This window comes from Hypomesus transpacificus, chromosome 6, assembly GCF_021917145.1.
Source record: "Hypomesus transpacificus isolate Combined female chromosome 6, fHypTra1, whole genome shotgun sequence".
Classification (NCBI taxonomy): domain Eukaryota; kingdom Metazoa; phylum Chordata; class Actinopteri; order Osmeriformes; family Osmeridae; genus Hypomesus; species Hypomesus transpacificus.
This window is the reverse complement of record NC_061065.1, coordinates 2,649,468-2,669,663: the sequence shown is the minus strand read 5'-3', so window position 1 is coordinate 2,669,663 and position 20,196 is coordinate 2,649,468. Positions and strand designations below refer to the sequence as shown.

The 20,196-nt window shown below is 43.4% G+C and overlaps 1 protein-coding gene across 2 annotated transcripts in view; it reads left to right on the top strand.

Moving 5' to 3' along the window:
- The window catches only part of enpp1 (ectonucleotide pyrophosphatase/phosphodiesterase 1), a 55,578-nt gene that overhangs the window by 11,368 nt on the left and 24,014 nt on the right, over positions 1-20,196 (top strand). For both annotated transcript variants that reach the window (XM_047021429.1, XM_047021428.1), the window contains 2 exons: positions 1,478-1,565; positions 1,745-1,929. In XM_047021429.1, the coding sequence (XP_046877385.1) occupies positions 1,478-1,565; positions 1,745-1,929 (273 nt within the window). The remainder of the gene's footprint in view (positions 1-1,477; positions 1,566-1,744; positions 1,930-20,196) is intronic.

Sequence of the window (20,196 nt, the reverse complement as noted above, 5' to 3'; positions counted from 1 at the left end):
TCCAGTCTGTCAACCGATACCCTTTATGACACCATACATTACACATTTACATTTATTCATTTAGCATTTACATTACATTTAGTCATTTAGCAGACGCTCTTATCCAGAGCGACTTACAGTAAGTACAGGGACATTCCCCCCGAGGCAATTTTTTGGCACGGCGGGGAATCGATCCGGCAACCTGATTACTAGCCCGACTCCCTCACCCCTCAGCCATCTGACTCCCGCTTTTATCCAAAGCGACTTCCAAGAGAGAGCTTTACAAAGTGCATAGGTCAGTGACAATAACAATAAGATAAAACATTAAACAAAACATTGCAAGTAGCCAAAACATGAAGCACATATTATGAACAACCAAAATAAGTGCCAAAGGGAAGAATCATACAGTTGTATGCCAAAAATACACACCCCAGTAAACACAAGGGAAGAAAAAACGTAAAATTGGCTTCGCCAGCCTAAGCAGCAGTCACACAAAGTGAAATGCATACAGTGCTGTAGCACATTACCGTCCTATCTAAGCATTTTCTTGTCATATCTGAGGGTTTAGGTTGGTTATTGGTGGGCAACAGTGAAGCATTTATTGACATTGTAAAAAGGGCTAAACCAATACAGTTTCATTCGATTGGATTTGTGTACTGCATTCCACAACCCATAGTAAGTTTTTGGGGTGTGGTGGGCTATAGGTGAACAATAGTTGCCATGGTTCCTAACAATCATCCCCTCAAGCCCAGACTCAACGTCTGAGCTTGAGGAAGAGTAAAGACTGGCTCCTCTCAGACTAAGGCAGACTAAATCTCTCAAATGGAAACAAAGTAAGCCAGCAGCTTTTCAGTACAGCCTTTGGATATGTGCTGTTTGTGCTGTTTTCCTAGATGGGCCATGGTGTACTTGACAGTACTTCTCACTGCCATCTACATGTTGGTCTTGTGGTAGGTTAGATTGTGGTTTGCTTTGGTATAATTATCCATGGAATTTACTCACTTCTTAAAAAAAAAACAGGTGCATGAAAGTCTGTATTGAAACGTTGTTTTCTTAAGTGTCTTTGCAGACAGCAAGGGGCTTTTTTAGACAGCACAGCAGACAGTTACCTTACTATCTTACGTAATAGCAACCCATTTTCGAAATCAGATTTAATTGTATAATTATTTTGGTGTCTGTTGGCTGACTATTGCACCTGCATTTATGGCAGTTAAATTCCTTCCAAAACACTTCCATGCTGTTTACTTTATTATACTACTGATAAAGAAGTATGTACAGAAGGCCCATTTCTAGGTTTAGATTATACTGTTTGGGTGGGGGTTCAGGTAAAAGCCAGAGTTTCTGAAGGTGGACCTCTGTTGTTCTCCTCAACAATGCACATTATTATAACAAGATCCTGTTGCAATGTAAAACAATCTGTGTTGTATCATGTTCAATCATGTGTAATGATTAATGTAATATGGTGTTTCTCTCAGCAAATTAAATGTGTCTTTTTCAGACTATTTTCATGGGTTATGGCCCAGGGCTGAAGTACAAAACTTTTGTTCCACCTTTCGAAAATATTGAAGTTTACAATCTTCTGTGCGGTAAGATCTCTGTTTGCTGAGGGAAGTGAATCTGAAACTTTTATTTCTGTCATATTGTGATAGGACTTTTAGGGGATTTAGCTGTGCAGACCAGGGCTGAAGCATATCACAGTCCTGCACCCAAACATCCCGAACAGCTACACTGGAGCAATATCTGAAATCTCCATATTCCTTGTCAGATTTGTTAGGCATTCCGCCTGCCCCCAACAACGGGACTCATGGGAGTCTCAACCACCTCCTCCGAAACCCCACTTTCCTGCCTGTCTACCCTGCTGAACTTTCCCATGACTCACCTTGTGACGGCAGAAGCCTCGCCCCCACAGACAACCTGGGCTGCTCCTGCAGCTCCCGCACCAAGCTACAGGTACGACCACTACCCATAATGTCTGTACAGTGTCTGTAAAAAGTTTTCACCCCCATGGACTTTTACATTTTTTGTTTTATAGAATTAAAGTACAGTGGATTTAATAAAGCTTTTTTGACCCTGATCAACAATAAATCTGGTCCCAAGTCACAGTTCTCTTGCAAGACTTGCAGGTTGTCCTCCTGGATTTCTGTGTACTTTGTTGAATTCATTTTACTCTCTACCTTCACAAGCCTTCCAAGCCCTGCTGCAGAAAAGTATCCCCTCAGCATGATGCTGTCACCACCAAGCTTCTCTGCTTCTACGCCAAACATAACGTTCTTCCACTTTGTTTCATAGTCTTCCACATGGCTCTTGGCAAACACGAGCCAAGATGTCAAAAGCGGCTTTCTCTTTGCCACTCTCATATAAAGCTGAAACTGGTGCAACACCAGGGAATCTGTTGTGGTATCCACAGACCCTCTCTTCTCAGCCATGGAAGCCTTAAACTCCTTCCGAGGTGCCATAGGCCTCTTGGTGACCTCTCAGACTAATGCCCTTGTCACACAAATGCTCAAATCTACACTTCCATTTATAATTGACGTTATAATTTTATAATTGACTTAACTGCATCCCAAGGGATATTCGGTGCCGTGGAAATATTATTGTATCCTATACTTATACCAAAAAATATTTAGCGTTTTACATTTCAGATCAAATCCAGATTGGTTTTCAATTTGACATTAGAGTCATTTTCTGTTGATCAGTATTGTGAGTCAATGTTTTAAATCAACAAAACCGTAAAAAGTCCATGGGGTGGGTGGGTGAATACTTTTTACAGGCACTGTATACCAGGGCTGTCCAACCCTGTATCTGGAGAGTATTTCATCCTATTGGTTACTTGTAGCTTTATCAGTCATATGTGACACGCTCTGGTGAAAAGGGGTCGTTGTTGGCATTCCGTATTTTCCGCTAGAAACCTTTAATTTTTTATTTTATTATTACAGTTTTCCTTTTCTTGCACATTACAAAAGTTAAAATGTTGAAGAAGTCACTCAATATAATAAACACCATGCTTAGGATCACTAAATACTACTTTGTTAATTTGTACCTAAGCTTCCAGTTGAGTTGTGGGCACGTCATGCGCGATGTGATTTGATTTGCAGCACGGTGCAGACGGTTTTCCCTAGGCTACTTTTAGCGCGGATAGGGGGTCAATGGTCCCCAAATGATTGCTAGATTGTGCTTTTTGCATGCAGCCAAGGCAAGGTCGGAAACTTTAGGTGACATTATGTAACCCAGTTTCTTCATTATTATTATAATATGAGCGAGGTATCTCGCTATGGGAAGCGCCCCTGGGCATGCCCAGCCACAGAAGCTCAAACATCTGTCATTGACCGACAGGTCATGACAGTGACCCATAGGGTACCAACCCCCTTTAAAAGTCAGCTCAGCTGCGCGCTGATTGGTTGGTTTACGAGTGAAGCTGCGGAGCAAAGACTCAACACGGCCAACAGCACTCACTGAAACATCGAAGGTGGACACTGGAAATAAAAACGCACAAATAAATCTATTGTGTCTACACAACACTGTTTTCAACAGTTTGACTAGCTATCATTTGAAATGATTAGTTGTTTCCACTTCAGTTGTCGAAGCAAACAGGATCAACTTAGGTGGGTAACGTTAGCACTACAGCTTAGCAAACAAACTAACATGATTCAACTCGGCTTCAGTTAGCTCTAGCTATCTTGCTGAAAAATAGATCTGGACAAACATGCATCTTGAATTGTAGATTTACATGACAACACGGGTTATTTATTTGAATGAAACAGTCAGGAACATGAAATAACGCCCCATTGCCAATAAACGAAATCATTACACATTTTACCGATGCTAGATACAGGCAGGATACGTTAGCATTGCTAATAACTGTTGACGACAACATCATACTACAGCTTGCGGTTGTGATGAACATAAGGTCGGAACAGCATCTCTTTTCAGCTACAGCTTAAAAGCAAATCCTGCTTTACATTGTCCCAGGTTTTAAAAACTGTCCTGTGTGAAATGGTTCGAGCAAATGTGTAATTGAGGGTCAAACTACACAGGGATCTTCTCATAGATACAAACATCACAGCCCATCCAGTGTTTGGTTCCTCAGGAAGACTCTGAAAAGTGTCAGCATTCCCTGTACAGCCTGGAACACTGCATTTACAATGATCCATTTTTAATATCCTTTAAAAACGTTCTCCTTTGTAATTCCCGTGGAAGTACACAGAGCAGCGCGCAGCTAAACTAGTGTCTGAGATCCTGGGCCAGAACACCAGAGGCCTGGTCTGCATGTAAATGTTGGGGTGTGACAAAGGTGATGCTGGGGTGTGACAAAGGTGATGCTACATTTGTGATGTCACAAATTCAGCTTTTTCGAAACAGATCGTTTTACAGCTGCAGTTTCAAGTTGTTGATTTAGATAGGAAAGAGGTGTCAATGGACTTTGAAGTTCACTGTATGTCCATTTAACTGTCGTTATTCAACTATGATAAGGTTTTGCAATCAATGACCCCTTTAAGAATACGGTGCATGTGCAATTATCTTCACTTCTTGAATATGACTTGAATTAGTCGGATTGCCTTTGGCTCCATTGTATATCTCAGATCTTCTTATGCTGTATCACACTTCCAGGCCCCTTAGATCATCAAACCAGTCCCTTTTAGCCATTCCACAGACTCGGATGAAAACAAAAGGTGATCGTGCCTTTTCAGCTTGAGCCCCTACTCTGTGGAATAAACTGCCAATTTTTATCAGGTCATCCCCCACCACCGAGACATTTAAGACTCGTCTACAAAAATTGGTCTCTGGTCTGCAGCGAGTCTGGCCTAGTATCTCGAGAACCGGGCACTCTGTGAATTCAATATTTTGCAGGTGTCCTTTTTATAATCCGACGGAGTGCAGTAGGCTACCGCGATTGAACTAATGCGATTAATTGCATTTGCAATTAAACTAAGCTAGTAAGGAAAATAGGGAAATTGTTTGTCGTTATTTAGAAGCTAATTTGATTTTACAACCAATATTCAACTGTTTACAAAGGGACTAGCTAACAAACAACATTTACAAAGTGTATATACTTAAAGTTTAGATCATTGAATTTTGTTACATAAATGAATGTGTTTACTCAAAACTGCCAGCACTTTATGGTGAATTAGGTCTACAATTATGACAACTGGCTCAACCATTGTGCATGTTATGACTTCTGTTATGAACTTAATGTTTCGATGTTTGTGGTGGTAAGACAATTTTACAGAGAACAATTTAACTCTCCCGGTTGCTGACATTTTTTACAGTCGATTTGCTTAACTTTTGTTGGGCATTCCATCACAGGGCCCAGCTCAGGGTCCAAAAGAATGGCCCTCAGATATCTATTGTAATTTATCAACCCAGCCATCATTGTTGGCCAATAAATCGGTCCCTGAACTCTCGCTTGCCTTAATCTCCCATTGGCGAGGTCCTCCAAAAGCACTAAAGCACTGGGCATTGATAGTGTGACAAATATATATCACATTTGGTATAGCCCAAGTCATTTGTGACTTAAATTCACACGTTTTCTTTCTGGCTAAATAGGCTAAAGATTGTATATAGCCTATACATTTACTCCTATTGTAGATCAAGTAAAACATTTGTTATGCGTGCACTTTCTCTCTACCTTTCGGTCACTGTGTCGCCGTATCACATCTCAAAACAGAGCATGGGTTCTTAAGTGAGCAGAGGTATGCAAGATCTCATGCCACGTGTTTTTTCATGAATCTGAAACTCTGTAGAAACACCCACACTAAGCAGTAGCCTACCGCATTATGTGTGCAAACAAAATTTGCATTTGATTAATCGAGTTGGCAGCCAATCTACAACAACAAGATGGATAGATAGATGTTAAACTGTTGAAGATGTATGTATTCATGCTGCACAGCCTTTATTTTTTTCATTTTCATCTCAGGATATAAAAAAATATATATATATTCAAAACAAATCTTCAAACTTCAATAGCTTTTTGGTCATGTGACATATAATCCTCTAATTTATTTCAGTGTTCATTGACTATGCATACGTGTTGCACAGCCTTTAGTTTTGTTCATTTTTATCTCGTTTTTGCCACGGGGTGCCACCTCTTAAAATCTCTTGCCACCCACTTGCCACCCCATGAACATTATTCTAGATCCGCCCCTGTCGATCGTGTAGTGAGTCAATGGATTTGGTCCCTCAAATTCCCTTCAACGTAAGGCCAACTCGCGTCAAGTTACCGTCAACATTCCAAGCATTCCAATGCTTACACAGCTCTTTCATCACCTCAAGAATAGGCCTCCTTTAGCTTTCTAAAATGTTATAGATTAGCCTCATTTATTGTAACTCACTTGACTAATTTATACCTCTTGATATTTCAGAAATGCATTTATTTGTTATGCTTATCCGCTTTACAAAACATTCATTTCACTTCATTTTACCATTAGACCTACAATTATGGTTGCCGCTTAAGTCATAACATAAGAATTGCGCTTACTTGTCTACACACAAATGGTACTTCATAGAATTTTATAAAATTGTGGTCATAATTTTGCTTAGGCTATACATATTTTGCTAAACATATAAATCTAATTTAGGTTATAACCGTCTGAATTACTAAAGCAATATAGTACGAGTGTGAGTACTACGGGTACTACGCCGAACACCACCCGCGGTATATCCCTTACCAACCCCACTCGCACGAGTACTATATTGCTTTTATAAAACAATTTTATAGTCAACCAATTTAAAACATAAAACATTTAAACACAAAGTTATTGATTAAAAACATGTTTATTATGCCATTGTTTCTCCGCAACAAAAAATGGTTCCGTTGTCAATGTCTTGGTTGCCACGTAACCAACATTCCAGATGATAGCTGGCTAGTCTTGTTGTTAAACATAGCGTACTGTCAAAACTGTTGAGTTTTCAAAAAGATGAGTGTTCCTTTCCTATTTTTAGACAGGGAAGCATTTTGCCCAGCTGGTTCACGCCAAGGGGAGTTGACACGTACCAAAGCGTGTCCGATGGCGCAAAGACCCTCTTTGGCTGGTGATAAAATGCTGGGAGGGAGGCGACGGGGCAGAGAGGATTGCCTGGCTCTTCATACATTGCTCCCCTTTAGTTTTTCTTGGCCCTCTCCAAAGGGTCTTAATGATTTTTTGTTTCCTCGTTGAACGACATGTAAAATATCGGCAGCCGTTCTCATCATTTTTTTAGGACGAATGAGTCAGGCTTCAGGTGTCTATTACCTTCACTCCCTCTGCGGCCGAAGTGTAACTGGATGTCGAACCAAACCTTGTTTAACAGGCTTCTGGGGTTGGATGGATGGAGTGCATCAGAGCCCTTTAGGATGGCCTGGTCCGCTGATGAAATCGGTGGGTGGGGTGTTGACTTCTATTCCAGCCTTTCGCATTTGTTTGAGGACACCCTTGAAGACGTTGTTGGCAGCTGTAAATTCTGTATCCTGCATCATATTCCACGTTCGGCCAAAGGGGGGCTCATTGATGTAACGATTACCATCGTAGCTGCTGATGCTGTACGGCTCTCCTTGGTTGTTCTTATTGTTGCATACAGTTCTCGCAGTATTGCGCCAAATTCAGATTTTGAAATGGTTTTTAGATCGATCTGGATCTTCCGTTCACTTAGCCAAGTTTTAAAACAGTTAATGGCCCACAACGTTTGCTTCACCATATTAGCTTTGTGTCGGCTCCTTTCAATTGAGTCCAGATTATCTGCGCTGATGGAGACACACCTAGACACAGATGCGCTCTCCTCCTGCTTGAATGTAGGCCTATCTTGTTTCTCGTCATCAGACGATTCATAGTTTAAATCAAATGTTATTTTGTATAATAACATTTGAGGAGTCAGGTGGCTGAGCGGTGAGGGAGTCGGGCTAGTAATCAGAAGGTCACCGGATCGATTCCCCGCCGTGCCAAATGATGTTGTGTCCTTGGGTAAGGCACTTCACCCTACTTGCCTCGGGGGGAATGTCCCTGCACTTACTGTAAGTCGCTCTGGATAAGAGCGTCTACTAAATGTAAATGTAAAATGTATAAATCGATCTCCATATTTGTTTTCCGATAGGCGTACTCACTTTTTGGAATTAAAAGAAATTTGAATTAACGGTTAGGCTATTGCTTTATTGTATCAACACACTATAGAATGTTTTGTTATGGTTACTTATTTACAAGGGCGTAATTATATGGGGGGACAGGGGAACACGTCCCCCACAACATTTAAAGAAGGACAATTTGTCCCCCCCAATATTTGTTCATATTGTATGATTATGCAGGCATTATCGATGACTGCTAGCCTACGTCTTTCTTTCCAGCTCCAAAAAATCAGCTCTGAAAATCACACTTGCCTTACACTATACATTAACAAAACCTATTTCTCCTGAAATCCATGTCATGTTTTCCCTATAGCTTATTCGTCAATGAGTGAGTTAGCAGCGCAAAATCAGACAGACATTTGGCAAGTATTTATGGATGGTAAATATCCAGTATTTGGCTGACATAATCCCTGAGATAAGGAAGTGAATTACACTAGAATTTTGAGAGAATTGTAGAATTTGTGCGAATTTCGATTGCAATACTCTACAGCTTGTATGGGACTTTTGACAAGCTAGCTGACAGCAACCTATACAGGCTAGCATGTAGCCTGGCTTTACAGCAAATTGGGATAGCAGTCATGCAGTGACAGGCTAGTCAAATGTACCAAAGCTTTGACAGTGTTTTGGGCTACGTTCCTGTTCTCTGAATTGGGCAAGTTATATTAGACTCCTGTCATTTGTTCTTTCTCCTTTCATAATTTTCACCCCTATGGAATTGCGTTGCTGTTGTATTTTGCAGTACAGTGGCCAAACAGGGTTGGCCCAAGCCTTTATGGGGCCCTAAGCAGAATTGATTTGGGGGACCCTCTGAGTCGCTTATTTTTTTTTTTACATTAAACTGTAATTTAATGTGCTCTTGGGGGCCCTCTGGTGGCCACGGCGGCCCTAAGCAGCCACTTAGTTCGCTTATTCCTTGGGCCGGCCCTGTGGCCAAAAATGAACAAGACTTCAGCAGCTTGTCCGTTATTTCTTTGGAAAGAAAAAAAAGTATGTTTCTGGAGATGTTAGACATTATTAACAGAGTAGTAGTTCATTTAACATGTTTTAAGCTACAGGACACCAGACTGACATTAATAGCTCTTAACTGACATTGTGAGTGAATGTATATGGGTAAGATGGGGTAATAGGCCCAACACAGAAAGTTCCACAGCTGTCCCCCCCAATGTTTGATTGACTATTTCGCCCTTGCTTATTTGTATCAACGCAAATGTTTCATCGCGGACTGATTTATTAATGGAGTGAAAAGTTGGGTTGTTGTGGGATAATTCAACTCATGGAACGTCTCTCGTCCAATCAGAAACAGCTAAATAAGTCGATAAACCCAATTGTTTTATAAATATTTTTATACCATGGTCTGGGTGAATACTCGATTCTGATTGGCTGCAGGGGTGTCCGATATTGGGTGATAATGGACACCTACTACGTAATTGCAGCAAAACTGTATTTTCACCGTTCTAAATTATTCCGCTGGCTACACAGGGTCTGTACAAAGTATCTGAAATAAGTAACCATAACAACAGTGATGGAGTCAAAGACTCCATTTACAATTTTGAAAGACTTTAACAAGCTAACTTGTATTTACAACAATGAGTGACTTCAATGTTTATTTTTACCTATTTGAAAAATGTTACTTTTCTGAATGTTATTCGCTATTTACCTCGCTAGACAATCTACTGCAGACAGGCTGCGGCCAACACGACAGTAGCAGCAACTCTACACATGGCCGATTATTTTCTTCTTAAAAATCTAGATTTTATTTGGGGACAATGACATGGCTCCATAGCTGGCTAGTCTTGTTGTTAAACATACTGTCAAATTATAATCGCTGTTTGGAGAATGTCAACTTTGATGCGGTCATCTCACATCCATTTGCGATTCAACTCGCTCCACAGGCTGTAGCCTAGTAGTATATGGCCGATATTGTTCGTGAAAATCTTGATATTTACATTTAGCAGACGCTCTTATCCAGAGCGACTTACAGTAAGTACAGGGACATTCCCCGAGGCAAGTAGGGTGAAGTGCCTTGCCCAAGGACACAACGTCATGTGCAGGGAATCGAACTGGCAACCTTCAGATTACTAGCCCGATGCTCTACCCGCTCCGGGAGATTGTAGGAACTGATAGGAAGAGTAGAACAGAAAGGGAAGTGTAAACAAGCAATCGATGTTTATAAGAGGAACAGATGGAAAATAAATAATTGATATTGATAAATCATTTAAGAATAAGTAGTCAACTGACTGGAATGATATGGATATGTCTGTGGTAGAACAAATTATCGAGTGTATTGAGAAACCCCTGGTACATATACGCAACTTGTCTTCAAAAAGGTTTATTTATAGGGAGTCAGATGGCTGAGCGGTGAGGGAGGCGGGCTAGTAATCAGAAGGTTTCCGGATCGATTCCCTGCCGTGCGAAATGACGCTGTGTCCTTGGGCAAGGCACTTCACCCTACTTGCCTCGGGGGGAATGCCCCTGTACTTACTGTAAGTCGCTCTGGATAAGAGCGTCTGCTAAATGTAAATGTAATTTCCTATTAAAATGATAATCGCTAAAGTCATACCCATATATAAAACTGGAGATAGACATACCTTTTCAAATTATAGGCCTATTTCTTTGCTTTCACCGTTTTCAAAAATATTGGAAAATTATTTTATACAAGATTAAATGATTTTTTTATAAAATACAACATATTAAGTGAAAAACAATATGGGTTTAGAAGTAATAGAACAACCTCACATGCATTAATATAATTTGTAGTATAAATATCTAACGCAATAGAAAATAAACAATATACAGTTGGGGTATTTCTTAAAAAAGCATTTGACACTGTTGACCATGACATCTTACTAGAAAAACTGAAACATTATGGCATAAGAGGGGTAGCTTACTCTAGGGTAAGTAATTACTTAGAGAAAGGGAAACAATATGTCCAAATAGATAAAAGCAAGTCACAATTGGTGCAGGTAACATGTGGGGTTCCCCAAGGCTCTATGCTGGGCCCGTTGCTTTTTCTGTTGTACATTAATGATATATGTGAGGTTTCCCAAAAAATACATTTAATATAATCTGCAGATGATACAAACTTATTTTGTTCTGGTGACAATCGGAAACTACTTTTGGATACAATAGAAAAAGAGATGGTAATACAAAAAAATCGATTTTAATAAACTAACATTAAATATAAGTAAAAAATAGGTGCAAGGGGACCTCCGTAAAATGTCAAAATATTATAAAAATATACATTGTAGAAGGTCGAGAGTTGGACAACAAGAGAGCAAAACGACTTCATGTTTGGCCAACAACAATAGGCTGAATGGGGATTTTGAACTCATGAGCATAAGGTTACAAGTCAGTCTCTTTATCCTTTCTGCTACACACCAACTGTTGAGATTTTATGAATAGAAAGGGCAGAGTATTAGCTTTGGTCAGCTTTGGGACAAAGGTTAAGTAACGGTTGACATTTCAAGGTAAAATTGCACATGTTACTTCAGAATGATGTCATCTTGAAGTCAAAGAGGTTTGAATAACCATATGTCAAAACTATATTTGATTTATTGACACAGAGATCCCGAAAACGGGTTGAATACCGTGGACCTTTAAACTCTTTGTGAGTTAATTTCTTTCCAGAGTCCCAGTCAATGCACACTTCACAGTAGTCATGTGTGTCACTGGGCCAGGGCAGAAGTGTTGGTTATTTCCTTTCAAAACGAGCCTATGGCTGTACTGTAGCTGACTCCCTGCCCCCATTAAATTACACAACATGCACAATCAGGGTGACCAACAAGATTATATTAACTAACAAACAATAACATTGCAAACGTCCAACTGAACGAATACAACAACTGAAATCTGCGTTTTTTGACATGCCGCACTTCATGCTGGATACCCAAGAGCGCTGACGCTGATTAGGTCCGTGTGCTTTGCGGCCAATGGATTTTCGTTTTGAAATGAGAACCAAAATCGGGAAACGAGCTGTTTCCTGACTACCATTTAGAAATAGGAAAACAAAAAACGGAAAACGACCCATTTTCCGTTTTTTGTTTTGATAATAGAAAACGGAAAACAAAAAAACGACCCATTATCTGATTTTCTTTGATGTGCTTAAACATGGAAATCGGGAATTGAAATAGTGTGTGGAAAATCTGTGTACCCTTCGTTCTTTCATTTTTCCGTTTCAAAACCAAATCGGAAAAACCGAAAAACAAACTTGTTTTTTCGTTTTTCTGTTTTAAAACCAGAACGGAAACATTGGGAAAAAGACCAACAGAAATCACTAGTTCTGTAGCAGTTTTTGTGTTTCAAAACCAAAACTGAAAAACGGGAAAATTAAGTTTTTGATTGTTTCGTTATTGTAATATTTTGGTCGTGGAATTCTGGTGGAAATGTGTAGGTGCAGGCGCATCTAGTGCACAGTTCAAGATGGCTGCAAGGCTTCATTGGTTTTCGGGGGATTCCCTGCATGTACAGGCACAAGTAAAACTCCTTTCCATGGTCGACCCTCACCTGGTCCCACATCCCATTGTTGACTACTACACATCTGGAACGGATGTATTTGTTAATATAAATGTCCAGTTGGTGCAACAGTCATACACAAATCCATTAAATGCATTAGACTCAATGATATACAATGCATAGACCAGACATACTGAAGATACATTTAATTTGCAAACCACAATTTCAAATTCACTAATTCAGTGCTTGATAGGGAGCGCTAAAAAGCATGTTTTAAATGGAGCTTTGATAATAAGCATGTCTGGCTTAGTAGCTGGCCAATGCCTAAAGGGGAGCCTACTAATTGCGGAGAGGGGTACTGTGTGTAAGTGACATCCGCACTCCGCAGACACCCTCTGTGGATAAAGGGTAATGTGAGTTTAGATATAGTGACATGGAGGAGAAAGGGGAAGAGGTGAGACTCTGCAGCGCTGAAGCATGTGATGACAGGTAGGAGGGCTAAAATGTTCTACAAAGCAGAAATGGGGTGAGTGATAGCTGTCAATCATCCCTCTGTGCTCCTTTGTTAAGAGAAACAATATTACTTTTGCTTTGCATAGTATAGTACTCACCTGTACACCTCGTCATAAATAATAACATAATTTTTAATGGGCATGGTTGCAATTGCCACAATTGTGGCCACGTGGGTGGCCCCAAACATGCACATTTTTCCATGTGTAATTTATGGCCCATGTATTCGGCATGGTAGGGGATGGGATTTAGATTACGACACCCTTTAATTGAAGGGGAATATGCTTAACGCTGATTTGTCAGTCCTTCAGTGCATGCATATGTAATGACACAATTTAAAATAATATAAATTTGCCAAAGTTAGGCAGCTTCCATGTCGTTTTCAGCAGCATGTAGTCGTGAATAGGATAGGACTTTGGTGATCTGGGCGGAAAAAGTTCCACGCATTGCATTTATGGGGAAAACCAAACTTGAAGTGAATTTATATGCCTTGATTTTCTGTTTTCCCTTTCCCCTTTTGGTTTTGAAACAGAAAAACCGGTACAGAAGTAGTGATTTCTGTTGTTCTTTTCCCCTGTTTTTCCGTTCTGGTTTAAAAAAAAGAAAAACCAAAAAACAAGTTTGTTTTTCGGTTTTTACGATTTGGTTTTGAAACGGAAAAATGAAAGAACGAAGGGTACACGGATTGTGGAAATCTTCTTTCTCAATTTCGCGTAGATTTTTGTGTTGTGACTTGGAAGTTGCTCCCACGAGCTTGACAGTCACGATAAAATTGCTGGCAGAGTAATCGACAGGTACAGGTTCAGGTTCCGAATATGGTTGCATTGTCCATAGAAAAAAAAACTTTTCAAATTCATTAAATGGCCCATTTCCCCAAAAGTCAAGGGGACTCACTTTAAAATTATTTACTAAATATATCCGGTCGCTGACTTAGAAAAAGATTCAAAGTTGATGCAGACCCTTGTGTATTTTGTGAGGTGGCTGATGAGACTCTGGAACCATACTTTGGTGAGTCCGAAATTTTGCATTGAGCCTCGATTACTCTGCTAGCACTTTTATTGTGACTGTCAAGCTCGTGGGAGCATCTCAACTTCCTGGTCATCAAAGAAAATCAGATAACGGGTCGTTTTTTCAAATTAATAAAATGCTTATTGTTTTTTGCTTTCCTACTTTTAAATAGAAGTCGGGAAATAGAACGGCTCGTTTTCTCATTTCAAAACGAAAATCCATTGGCCGCAAAGTACACAGACCTGATTATCTAGCTGTGCTCCGACTGCGTGATATGATGAGATGCTAGTGACGCACTAAGGTCTCTAAGGTAGAGTCTCCTGCATTAACAAGTTTTGCCTGATTAGCAAGCTATTTTTACTAATGTTTTGTTAGCGAATAGTAATGCAAGATAGCTGAAAACAATGTTAGTTAGCTTTGCTAAACTGGTTTTCAAAGCAACAGAAATCAACAAATCAGTTCAGTCAAACTTTATTCAGAAAGGGGGGGATGGCGGGAACATTAAAAGTGTAGGGTACAGTAAAAGTGAAATGAAACACGTCTTTCTGCCTTGAAGCTGTGTGCACATCATGATCAAGACCCCATGTATATGTCAAGATAACATCCAAGCTAACAATTTTGCCAAATCTGACTGCAGCTTTGTATACCATATGTACTGTGTTATGGTGGTTTGAGTTAAACAACTTGCTTAATGAATTAAATGTCTGTTAAATGTTAAATCCAATTATAAATGTATAAAAGAGAGTTCCAATCAAATCTGAATTATTTTTAAACCTAGAGGTTTAAAAGACAACCTTTGCCTAAACTGACATGCACCAACTCAGAGAACTGAGTTTCAACATCCATTTTTCACATTTAGTCTCTATTTTTTACTCTACGCTTAAGGCATAACTATGTTTAACTTAATGTCTGCACCTCTCTGTCACCAACTGTCTCTGGAATGGGGGGGGGCTTCACAGGTTGTCTACAGGTGTTGACAAGTAAAATGTAAAACTTTTTAAGACCTTTTAATACCACTTCCAAATGAAATTAAAGACAGGAAATATGGAGTAATCATCCCAAACACTGATGTCTGTTCAATATGAACAGTATGGTAAAATGACGACAATCGGTTGAGTTTAAGAACATTGACTACATGTGTGTAATGTGAAAGGATAACACAAAAATGTGATTGCTTTCCTAAATAAAAAAAATTATACACAATGGTGGAGCCTCCTTGAGATGGACTCCTCCTTGAGTCACCACCTTACCGCGGTGGAGGGGTTTGCGTGTCCTAGTGATCCTGGAAGCTATGTTGTCGGGGGCTTCATGCCCCTGGTAGGGTCACCCAAGGCAAACAGGTTCCAGGTGAAAGACCAGACAAAGAGTGGCTCAAAAAACCAACCATGAAGAAATACAACAATGGTTCTCAGTTGCCCCTGCCCGGAAGCGGGTCACCGGGGCCCCCCCCTGGAGCCAGGCCCGGGGGTGGGGCTCGATGGCGAGCGCCTGGTGGCCGGGCCTTTTCCCATGGGGCCCGGTCGGGCACAGCCCGAAGAGACAACGTGGGACCCTCTTCCAGTGGGCTCACCATCCGCAGGAGGGGTCATGGGGGTCGGGTGCAGTGTGAGACGGGCGGCGGCCGAAGGCGGGGGCCTTGGCGGTCCGATCCTCGGCTGCAAAAGTTAGCTTTAGGGACGTGGAACGTCACCTCGCTGGCGGGAAAGGAGCCTGAGCTGGTGCGCGAGGTAGAGAGTTTCCGGCTAGATATAGTCGGCCTCGCCTCGACGCACAGCGTGGGCTCCGGAACCAGTCTCCTTGAGAGGGGCTGGACTCTCTTCCACTCTGGAGTTGCCCTTGGTGAGAGGCGTCGAGCTGGGGTGGGAATACTGGTTTCCCCTCGGTTCGGCGCCTGTACATTGGGGTTCACCCCGGTGGACGAGAGGGTAGCCTCCCTCCGCCTTCGGGTGGGGGGACGGGTCCTCACTGTCGTTTGTGCTTATGCGCCAAACGGCAGCTCAGAGTACCCACCCTTTTTGGAGTCTCTGGGGGGGGTGCTGGAAAGCGCTCCTCCTGGGGATTCCCTCGTCCTCCTGGGGGACTTCAATGCTCATGTGGGCAATGACAGTGAGACCTGGAGGGGCGTGATTGGGAGGAACGGCCCCCCCGATCTGAACCCGAGTGGTGTTTTGTTGTTGGACTTCTGTGCTAGACACGGTTTGTCCATAACGAACACCATGTTCAAGCATAAGGGTGTCCATATGTGCACCTGGCACCAGGACACCCGAGGTCTCAGTTCGATGATCGACTTTGTAGTCGTGTCATCGGACTTGGGGCCGCATGTCTTGGACACTCGGGTGAGGAGAGGGGCGGAGCTGTCAACTGATCACCACCTGGTGGTGAGTTGGCTTCGATGGTGGGGGAGGACGCCGGTCAGGCCTGGCAGGCCCAAACGTAATGTGAGGGTCTGCTGGGAACGTCTGGCGGAACCCTCTGTCAGAAGGAGCTTCAACTCCCACCTCCGGGAGAGCTTCGATCATGTCTCGGGGGGGGCCGGGGACATTGAGTCCGAATGGGCCATGTTCCGGGCCTCCATTGTTGAAGCGGCTGACCGGAGCTGCGGCCGCAGGGCGGTCGGTGCATGTCGCGGCGGTAACCCTCGGACCCGGTGGTGGACTCCGGAGGTGAGGGATGCCGTCAAGCTGAAGAAGGAGGCCTATCGGACTTTATTGGCTGGTAGGACTCCAGAGGCAGCTGATGTGTACCGGCAGGCCAAGCGGAACGCGGCTTTGGCGGTCGCGGAGGCAAAAACCCGGGCATGGGAGGAGTTCGGCGAGGCCATGGAGAATGACTTCCGAACGGCTTCAAAAAGGTTCTGGACCACCATCCGGCGGCTCAGGAGGGGGAAGCAGTGCTCTGTCAACACTGTATACGGTGGGGATGGTGCGCTGCTGACCTCGACGGGGGACGTCCTGGATCGGTGGAAGGAATACTTCGAAGACCTCCTTAATTCCACCAACACGCTTTCCGACGTGGAGGCAGAGTCTGGGGACATCGGGGGGGGCCCTTCTATCTCTGGGGCTGAGGTCGCCGAGGTGGTTGAAAAGCTCCGCGGTGGCAGGGCCCCTGGGGTGGATGAGGTCCGCCCGGAGTTCCTTAAGGCTCTGGATGTTGTAGGGCTGTCTTGGTTGACACGACTCTGCAACATCGCGTGGACATCGGGGACAGTGCCTCTGGACTGGCAGACCGGGGTGGTGGTTCCCCTCTTTAAAAAGGGGGACCGGAGGGTGTGCTCCAACTTTAGGGGGATCACACTCCTCAGCCTCCCTGGGAAAGTCTATTCAGGGGTCCTGGAGAGGAGGGTCCGTCGGATTGTCGAACCTCGGATTCAGGAGGAGCAATGTGGTTTTCGTCCTGGCCGTGGAACAGTGGACCAGCTTTATACCCTCCGCGGAGTCCTGGAGGGTACATGGGAGTTCGCCCAACCAGTCTACACATGTTTTGTGGATTTGGAAAAGGCGTTCGACCGTGTCCCTCGGGGGCTCATGTGGGGGGTGCTCCGAGAGTACGGGGTACCGGATTTCCTGATCGGGGCTGTCCGGTCCCTGTACGACCGGTGCCAGAGTTTGGTCCGCATTGCCGGTAGTAAGTCGAACTTGTTTCCGGTGAGGGTTGGACTCCGCCAGGGCTGCCCTATGTCACCGATTCTGTTCATTACCTATATGGACAGAATTTCTAGGCGCAGCCAGGGTGTTGAGGGGGTCCGGTTTGGTGACCTCAGGATCGGGTCGCTGCTTTTTGCGGATGATGTGGTCCTGTTGGCTTCATCGGGCCGTGACCTTCAGCTCTCACTGGAGCGGTTCGCAACCGAATGTGAAGCGGCTGGGATGCGAATCAGCACCTCCAAATCTGAGGCCATGGTAATCGACCGGAAAAGGGTGGAGTGCCACCTCCGGGTCGGGGAGGAGATCCTGAACCAAGCGGAGGAGTTCAAGTATCTCGGGGTCTTGTTCACGAGTGAGGGAAGAATGGAGCGCGAGGTCGACAGGCGGATCGGTGCGGCGTCCGCAGTGATGCGGGCTCTGCATCGGTCCGTCGTGGTGAAGAAGGAGCTGAGTCGAAAGGCGAAGCTCTCTATTTACCAGTCGATCTACGTTCCTACCCTCACCTATGGTCACGAACTATGGGTAGTGACCGAAAGAACGAGATCGCGAATACAAGCGGCCGAAATGAGCTTTCTCCGTAGGGTGTCCGGGCTCTCCCTTAGAGATAGGGTGAGAAGCTCGGTCATCCGGGAGGGGCTCAGAGTAGAACCGCTGCTCCTCCGCGTCGAGAGGAGCCAGCTGAGGTGGCTCGGGCATCTGATTAGGATGCCTCCTGGACGCCTCCCTGGTGAGGTGTTCCGGGCACGTCCCACTGGGAAGAGGCCCCGGGGAAGACCCAGGACACGCTGGAGGGACTATGTCTCTCAGCTGGCCTGGGAACGCCTTGGGGTCCCCCAGGAAGAGCTGGCGGAAGTGGCCGGGGGGAGGGAAGTCTGGGCCTCCCTGCTTAGGTCGCTGCCCCCGCGACCCGATCCCCGGACAAGCGGCAGATGACGACGACGACAATGGTGGAGCAGAAACTAGCAATTCCATGAATCCTATGGAAACAAAGGCAAATGTGTGAGAAGAACTGATGTGGAGCACAAATCATCCAAAAAGCAGTACTTCTCTTGAGTGTTTTTTATTCAGATGACTAATCATTGGATTCAGGTCAAAAGTCTATCACTTGAACTGGTTTCATTACTTAAGACACTAAAAGTCAGCAGCTTGGCATGCTGGGACATGGAAAGGATTAAACATTTAGATTTTCGTCAAAGTAAAAAATGCTGGTTTTGTCCCTTTTCATCAATGTCCTCAAAAAAGCAGACTGCAGAGCTACTGTGTCTGTGGGGTGTCTGTCTGTCTCTGGAGGGCTGGCAGGTAGGGGCAAGCAGGGCCTGCAGGCAGGCAGTCAGGGCAGGCCAGCTGGATGAAGCTGTCCTGGGGTCAGGGCTGAAGAGAAGCTGTCCAACTAGAGGGGGGTAGTCAAGCAAGGGATCTTTTTTTCTCTCAGCATCCTCTGTTGTGTTGAGCAGGCCTCTGCATGACCCTCCAGACCTGTAAAAGTGAAGAAAGGACCCATGTCAGTTGTGAAAAAATAAGCTTTTACATTTACACTTGACATAAACTACAATTTTGACTGTGAAATGCAGTGGCATTACTTGAACTTGAATCCAAATGTGTTGACCTGATGGAGACTCGGCCATGCAAAGTCACTCAAAACATGGGTTCGATTCCAGGCTCTGGCAAGAGTATTTAGCTCTAAACTGGTCAATATTTGGTCGCTTGACCTTTGTGACCAACAGTGATTCTGACTGTCAGATACCTTTTAAATAGGCTGACCAAGTGAAACTAGCCTGGCTAACGTAGGTCACTTTCTCAGGCAAATGACGAATGAAATAGGCTTGCTTTGAAAGATCCTATATACTGGCTATCCTCAGCAGGCTCTTGTCTACAATAAGCAGTCCTCCCTGACGTTTTTGGAGTAGAATTGAGTGAAATACAATATTGTTTACACACTGCCACTGAGCGAGCCAGGTCTGACTCTGAGGCTAACGTCAAAACACTGTACCCCCGGGACGCAATCTCACTCCACTTGCAAGTTTTCTACAAATCACAAAAATAATCGGAGAATCTGGCTAAAAGCACAATTCCCACATCTCCTAAAAGATGCCGTCCTCGACATTTTTGGTGTCGACCGAACTGTAAAATGGTGAACTTATGAACATCCCAAATCAAAATTCTGAGCTGACAGGTCTGTGGGGAATCGCCTGTTCTCCTAAAAGCTGCCCTCCTCTACCTTTTTGATGAATTCGCTGAGATGCTAAACGATTCACTAATTACACAGAGGGAAAAAGCTAGCTACTTTTCGAGTTCGGTTTTCCGTTATGGAACGCTGAGTTGGTCAAAATTTAATAAATAAATAGGTAGATAAATACATACATAAATATGGCTATGAAAAAAAATTCAGAAATAAAAAAAATATGGCAATAAATATAGCATTATATAATTATATAAATCAATTTACCGACATCAATAAATAAATACATTTATTTACATCAAATTGACGTTTTTGTAAAGACAAAATGTATT